Source organism: Euprymna scolopes, chromosome 1 (assembly GCF_053919585.1).
Source record: "Euprymna scolopes isolate OS-2025 chromosome 1, ASM5391958v1, whole genome shotgun sequence".
Taxonomy (NCBI): domain Eukaryota; kingdom Metazoa; phylum Mollusca; class Cephalopoda; order Sepiida; family Sepiolidae; genus Euprymna; species Euprymna scolopes.
The window spans coordinates 135,008,136-135,016,649 of record NC_136482.1 but is presented as its reverse complement, the minus strand read 5'-3'; the positions used below and the strand labels follow the sequence as shown (position 1 = coordinate 135,016,649).

The 8,514-nt window shown below is 38.3% G+C and overlaps 1 protein-coding gene across 6 annotated transcripts in view; it reads right to left on the bottom strand.

Annotated features, from left to right (window-relative positions):
- Positions 1–8,391: 8,391 nt before the first annotated feature.
- LOC145271308 (phytanoyl-CoA dioxygenase, peroxisomal-like) overlaps positions 8,392–8,514 on the bottom strand; it is a 475,348-nt gene continuing 475,225 nt past the window's right edge. For all 6 annotated transcript variants that reach the window (XM_080126931.1, XM_080126985.1, XM_080126883.1 and 3 more), the window contains one exon: positions 8,392–8,497. In XM_080126931.1, the coding sequence (XP_079983057.1) occupies positions 8,444–8,497 (54 nt within the window). In that variant the 3' untranslated portion in view covers positions 8,392–8,443. The remainder of the gene's footprint in view (positions 8,498–8,514) is intronic.

The following is an 8,514-nucleotide window of genomic DNA, read 5'->3' as shown; positions in this document are numbered from 1 at the left end:
TTGCACCTGATCCGCACGATTCTAGAGGGGGGAATAGATGACGACATGGAAGCCGTGCTGATCAGTCCAAAGCATTCGATAGGGTCGATCATCGTTTCCTGGCATCTGTCTTAGAGGCCGCTGGTTTTAAACCGGACTTCTGCAAGAAGATCTCCGTCATGTATCGACAGCCCACGGCTGTCGTGCAAGTCAACGGAAAGTGCTCGAAACCCTTTGTTATCTCTCGGTCGGTTTTTCAGGGTTGTCAGCTGTCGCCCCTGCTTTACATCTGTATTTGAGGCTGTTCTACCTGCAGCCAATACAGCTCCGCAAGCTGAGACGTGGGGAGGCAAATTCGGCCCTGCGCGGAATGGCTCTGCCAGGCGGCTTAGCTGCCAAGGTATCTGAGTTCGCTGATGATGTCATGGTCTTTGTGTCAGGCTTCGGAGACATTGAGATCTTGCACAGTACGAAAGAATCACGGGGGCCAAGTCGGTCGGACTGCGATTGGGCGCCTGTTGTGGCAACGCAAACCTCCTGGCGCCCTTAAGCTGGACGGATGGACCGGTTCGGATCCTCGGTGTGTGGTTCGGACTGGGTCTCCAGCTTGATAAGAATTGGTCGAAGGTACGGTCAAAGGTGGCAGCTGCGGTCGACGCGTGGCTTCCTAGGAAACTTTCCTTTGAGCTGAGGCCTGCGCCACATACGTCTTCCCTCTTTTTCCTTTACCGACTGGCCGTAACTTCCTCTGCCTGCACACAGCTCTTGTCGGACTCTTTTCCTCGCTCCTTTGGGACAGAGGAAAACACAGGTCTGCATTCAACGTCCGTGTGAAGGAGGTTTTAAATGCCATCGAGATGCCACTACCTTCAAAACGATCAACCGGGGCACCCCGCGATCACTGCCACCTTTCCCGACCTACTTCTCAACCCCGCTATCGACTGTCGTCGCAGGCCGCGGGGAGATTCGGCCTTTCTGAAAAAATGCCGAGCCACGCTAAAACGACTACCAGTGTCCAGCAACCTGCCACCCGTAAGGAACTCCACAGGGATCTACTACGGAGGGGCCACCGACGATTTGCTATGTGCGCGTTTGGGTTGGCAGCAGAGTGAGATCCACTATCATCATCATATACTGGTAATTTTGCTAATATATACTGTGAACGCCCCAGTTAGTGATGGCCAATCTGCTGGTTGTTTCTTCGGGGTCGTGGGCTTCCTGTTTGGTGTGGCACCAACTGCCCCACTCCTTTGTTCAGTGTGAGCGGCTCCTGGGACGAGACTTCCTTCCCTCTCTGCAGATGGGACTGGTTCTCAACCTCGCTGCAACACAGATCTTCCTTAAGTGTCCGGCTCAGGTCAGAATCCATCATGTCATGTCAGAATCCATGGCCTGTTCCCAGTCGCTTGGCACCCTATCTTCCAGGAGACCGGATATGTGACGTAGACCCCTTTATGCTAATCATGCAGCGTCATGGAGGTCTACTTAAGCTGCTCCGGAATTTAGATAAAGTGGAGGGAAAAAGAATCTCCAACCCAAAGAATGTTCCAAACGCCCCCTTAATCATGACTTGTGCGCCACACAAAAGTTGGTTGTACCAGGATTGAGGAGGCGAAGGGGGCGTTCCCAAACATTAGACTGGTGTGGAAGAGGGGCATGACTCCCTCAACCAGCTGGCACCCAAAGGCGAAGGGAGGGTTCCTTTTTACGTCCATCCTAGTTTTTATAGGGCTCTGAAGTTAACATTCCCATTACATTATGTACTAATGTAACGTAACGTAACATTATGTACTAATGTAACTAACGTAAGATGGACGAGTAACGTCCAAGTTGCTTCCGGGCAACCTCGCCCAATCTTGCGTTACAAAAGACGGTGGTTGTCGATGAATAGGCACAATGGTCACGGCTTTGAACCTTGCTAGCTTGAACATTAGGGGCATACATAGGTGTAGCTATGTTACAGGAGACTCACTATGTTGACGATCATCAGGTCTTTTCAAATTTTACAGTGATAGTCTTTGACTATCACTGTAAAATTTGAAAAGACCTGTAGGGCGCACCCTTTCTGCAACCGTTAGGATAGTTCACACGGATGTTGCCGTGGCAAATAGAGCGTTTCAAGTCGTCGCGGTGTATGCGCCCAAATTCCGTTTCAAGTACTTACTTGGATCGATTATTAGTTAGAAGAGGCAATGTAAAATGCATATCGTGCAATGTAAAATGCATAACGGCCACTAAACTCCAAGTTAGCCCGGTAACTTACTGGAGATAGGCTAACCGAACACATCAAGAAGGGATTAGTGTCAAATATGGAACCATTCCAGGGTCCACCCTGCGCGGTATTGCTCTTCGAGCTAGGTTTTACACATTTGCTGTATTAGAGTGTTGTTGATATTATTACGATTTAATTGAATGCTCTGCCTGGCGCATTTGTCAGGACGGATGTCCCGGACCGGATCCTTTGGTGTTTGGTTTGATAAGAATTGGTCGAAGTGTCTGTGGAGGCATGTGCTACTTACTACTTGCTGGCTGTGCTTGTGGTCCATATGGCGGCCTTACAATGACATACTGTTGAGAACTAACGTTGCGAGGAAGACATTTTAGAAAATGTAGAGCATGCATTTTTTACTTGTTCCAAGCTCCGTGAATTCTGGGGGTATGTCGGCGAGGTCACGGCTCGCATCGTCCCCGATCAGGTGACGATCCTGGATTTAGCATCTGTATAACGCAGATTCCTTGTGGCCTAGGGTGGAACGAATGTTGTTCCTGTTAGTGTGGGTTTCATGCATGGGGCGTGGGGGGGGGGAGCCGCCTTCTCATCAGGATCTGATTTTGTATTTGTATAAAATTTTTTAAATCAAAATCTTCTCGTTAGTTTATGTGCGTTCATAGGCTTGAGCATGTGTTTCCTGCTTGGCACACACCGACCGAAAAAGCAATCTCCAGTCCAGATTAAGACTATCCCGTAGTTGTTGGGTTTCAGATTAAGACTATCCCGTAGTTGTTGGGTTTCATGCATGCCCCCAATCTTTATTTTAGGTGTCCTGATCAATTTATTTTAGTCAAACCCATCCCAATGGTATTTTTCTTGGAGGTCACCGAATATCCCCATGCCCCCCCCCCCCTTTTTTTCCGTAGGACCTGCCCCCATATTTTCGGCTGATACCGGAAAACAGGAAGCATTTCAAAATTAAATAGGTAAGGGTTCATCGCTTAACATTTAATTTGGTTCATTTATTTTTTATTACTGTTACTTTCTTTATTTTGGGGTGTTTTAAGACCCTCATTTCCCCGCATGTATCATACACATTAATTTCATCGTAAATAAAATCATGATTAAAAAAATAAATAAATAAATAAATAAAAATCATTGTAAAAAAAAAAAGTCATTGTAATTATTGTTCATGTCATCTGGGATTTTAAGGGATGGATCAGGTCATCTGGGGTTTAACCTACTTTAAACCCCAAATGCGGTATTGTGGTGACAGCAACTAGTTATAGGGAATAGACAAGTGGACGAGCCCCGACCCCCATTCCCCACGCACCATTTCAAAAAGACGATAACCGAACACAATGAAAAAGAATCATGTGCACATTTTCAATGAAAAATTTTGTAAAATCTGTAATTTTTCTTCTTGAAGTTTTCTTCTTATTCAAATAAACCGAAAAGACCGTTTTCTGTTTAGGCCTTTGGCTGTCCCCGACAGCTAGGTCAACGGGGTGCGGTCGGCGCCATTTGCGGTTTCTCGGCAGGTGCGACAGGGTTGTCCGCTGTCCCCCATTCTATATCTCTTCGCGTTTGAACCATTCCTTAGGAACGTGTGGGCCAGGGTGGCTGGACCGGGCTAACGCAGAATTGGTCTTCCTGGCGATGCACGAGCCAGGTTTTCCGCGTTTGCCAATGGTGTCGTTCATTTCAAGTGTTGTTGGTATTATTATTATTATTATTTTTATAAACTTACAATGAAAAAGATGCACAACGGAGCATTCGCTCGGGCGCAAATCGGAAATATTCGTATGTCGCCTTGGGAGATTTGCGAGCCATTTCGAGTGCACTTTGAAGATCAAGTTTCGCACAGTTGTCCGCGTCCAGGTGTTAGGTACCTATTTGCCTGGCTCACACCGCTTGGAGGCGGCCCAGACAGCTTGTTGTTATAGTCGGGTTGAGTGTGAGGTCGGGTTGAGTGTGAGATCCAAAGAAAATGAAGCAGGTCGCCAGGGCCCGATGGACTGCCCCTACGAGCTGTTCTTGAGGTTGTCGCAGTTGGAGCAGTGATCCGGTTTTTGTGTTTGAAAGGACGCACACCACATAAGACTTTTGATGAAATGAAAGAAACATCAGTGATAATGCCTTGTAAAACGCTGACATCGTGAATTCAAATATGGCCGGAAGTCTGTGGAAATAGCTCCCAAACCTGATAGCCCCCCTTCTTCCATTGATGAGGCATCTGTCTATCAAATTAAGGCTACCATACTATTTTGGAAGATCGGCGCATTACTATTCACCAAGATGTCAAGATTAGTACAGGGTCTGTGGAAACTATCATTCATGACCATTTGATGCATAAAGGTGTCTGCCAGATTGCTCACACCATTCCAGAAGCGAAAATGCGTCGAGTGCTCGAGGATGAATTTGGAGATGTGCCAAGAAGATCAGTCAAAGTTTTTCAAAAGACTGATTACACAGGATGAAACCTGGCTCCATTACTATGACAATGTCAATGCAGTGGAAGCACTTGGACTCACCACCTCCAAAGAAGGCAAGGGTACAGCCCTCTGCTGACAAGGTCATGCTCACAGTCTTCTGGGACCAGGACGGAGTAGTGATGACAGATTTCCTGGCAAAGGGTACCACGATTACAGGAGCCTAACTATGCTTAACTTTTGAGGAAATTAAGGGAAGCTATCAAAATCAAGAGGCGGGGCAAGTTCAGCAAAGGTATCCTCCTCCTGCAGGACAACGCTCCAGTCCATAACTTGCATGACACAAGATCAGAAGCACGGGCATGTGGTATGAAATTCTCCTTCATCCTCCCTACTCTCCTGACCTTGCAACCTCTGACTTTCACACCTCTTCCCAGCCATGAAGTTGTTTTTGAAAGGAAAGCGTTTCCCAGATGATGCAGCCTTGATTTCTGAAGTCACATCGTGGTTGGAGGACCAACCTGGAGTGTTCTACAAAAACGGTCTTCAGAGCTACATCAAACGATGGGAGAAATGCATAACTCTACGTAGAGAAAGACTACCAAGTTTCGTTGCTCTACTTCTATGGGAAGTATTATTGCACGCTCCTTGTAGATGCAATATATATGCGATATATAAATATATATACATATATTACATACATATGCGATATATCTATAATATAAAGTGTTTTTTTTTTATTTAGATGTACATAAGAATACGTATGTTTTTACTTAAATAGGGATGGTATAATAAAATTATGGGGTATGAGTTCGCGCCTGGCCTCCATAGAATGGAAATAGGCACAAACTTTAATAAAGACTTTTCATATCTAGTTGCGTAAGTATACTTTGATAATTATGTTTTAAGTTTGAAGAAAATATGGTACAATTAAATTATGGGGGTGTTCGTTTGCACCTGACCTCCAAAGAATGGAAACATGCCACAAAGTTTAACAAGGTTTTTTAATATAGATCCACAGTGTTTCAGTGTATATAAGTGTTTTTAATATAGATCCACAGTGTTTCAGTGTATATAAGTGTTTCAATGGTATAATAAATTATGGAGTTTATATATTTTATTTTTACTTTCATCATATTTTGCTTTTCAACCCAAATTTACAACCCTTCCTTTTCATAACCTATCATGCTTTCATAAATCAGAGTCCATTTTCTGTAGGCTGTTTTTGAACCCAGTCAATGACGGGTACTTTTGCTAGTATATATATATGCGATATATATATATATATATATATATATATATATATATATATATATATATATATATATATATGCAATATATATATATATATATATGCAATATATATATATATATATGCAATATATATATATATATGCAATATATATATATATATATGCAATATATATATATGCAATATATATGCAATATATATATATATATATGCAATATATATATATATATATGCAATATATATATATATATATGCAATATATATATATATATGCAATATATATATATATATATGCAATATATATATATATATGCAATATATATATATATATATGCAATATATATATATATATATATATATGCAATATATATATATATATATGCAATATATATATATATATATGCAATATATATATATATATATATATGCAATATATATATATATATGCAATATATATGCATATATATATGCATATATATATGCAATATATATATATATATATATATGCAATATATATATATATATATATGCAATATATATATATATATATATATGCAATATATATATGCAATATATATATATATATATATATGCAATATATATATATATATATATATGCAATATATATATATGCAATATATATATATATATATATATGCAATATATATATATGCAATATATATATATATGCAATATATATATATATATATATATGCAATATATATATATATATGCAATATATATATATATATATATATGCAATATATATATATATATGCAATATATATATATATATGCAATATATATATATATATATATATGCAATATATATATATATATGCAATATATATATATATATGCAATATATATATATATATATATATATATATATATATATATATATATATATATATATATGCAATATATATATATAGTGGCTCACGGAAGGGGTAGTACCTTTGTTGTCCATCATGCTGCTCCCTACCTAGTAGGGCGGACGAGCGTCATCACTAAATCCCTCACATATTGACTCCAAGCGTCATGTCCTGAAAGGAAAGCGTTTCCCAGATGATGCAGCCATGTTCGTGCATGGTGTATTGCACCACTGGGCGTACATACTTTATCTGTGGTCACCGGCAGAGCAAATGGGCAATATGACGATCTCATTGGGCAATATGTTCCCCATGCCTCTGGGGAAGGTTTTTGAGCCAAGGACAAGGCTGACATGAAACCTACAACCTGAGTTCCTCGCTGTTATCGTCCCAGCTGACGTGGCCATGACGGATAAGCCACTGCACTTAAAAATCCACTGCACAGGCTTGAAAGAAAGAAATATATATATATATAATTTTGCATTAATTCAGTAAACCATTTTATTCCCATCTCCCACTTTACTTCTTTTCGAATTTAAAATTAATCACCGTGTCTGGGATAATTTGACCTTTACTGACCTTTCTAAAAGTAATTTTAAAAAGATAACTTTCTTCCTGCCTCATTCCTTTCTTTCTTGCCTCCCCACTCAACTATTTCTATCTTTTTTCCTTCCCTCTTCTCTCAATTTTCTTAATATTTTTTCTTCCTCTCTTCTATTTTTATCTCTCTTTTTTATTTTTCTCTTATCACACCATTTCTCATTTAGAATCTCCATTTAAACACTCTCCATTTCCTTGATCTGTTATTTAAAAATAAATGTTGCATATGTTCACTTCTACATGACCTGTTTGTTTTTCTTGAAGCTCCATTTTACCCTGGACATTTATATCTATATTTCTATTTTCATATGGGTTACCAATGGATTTTCAACAGACTCATTTCGAATTTTTCCGGTTCCTATTGGACTTTTTCCCGTTTCTTTAAATTCCTATGAACTGTTAAATTACATTTTTGATGCAAATATGATAAACTCATATTGTTTGTTTTTTGTGATGCAAAATATTTTGTATATTTTGCAAACCTCTTCCCTTTGATGAAAAGAATTGCACTCTTCGAAACTCCATGGAATAAGGTTTTTCTTGTTTCATTTGTACTCCTTGTCAACTAATTAAAATTTTGTATCTTTACAGTTTTATAAGGATTTTTGGAAATTTGAATAAATTTTCAATATCAAGATTTTTATTTTATATAACAACAAATTGCCATTTTCCAGATGTATATATATATATATTTTCCAGATATATATATATATATATTACACACACGCACACACATATGTAAGGAAAACAGAACAAATCTAAATATAAAATTAATTTATTTTTGATTTTGTCTATACATAATATATTTTATTTAAGTAAAACAACAGTAAATGATATATATATATATATATATATATTTATTTAAGTAAAACAACAGTAAATGATATATATATATATATATATATATATATATATATATATATATATATATCATTCACAAATATTAAAAATATTTTTATTTCTTTGATTTAATTGGAAAATTTAAGCAATTATCAAAAAAGATTTTTCAATTCAATTTAATAATAAATTTAAAAAATATATCAGTTATTAGCCTTATAATAATTTTATTAGCATCACGTTTTTTGGGTGTGATATTTTACAGATTTGATGACAAACCACGTACCAATTTGCCACGAATTCGCCATGTGTCCTGAAAAAAAAAAATCA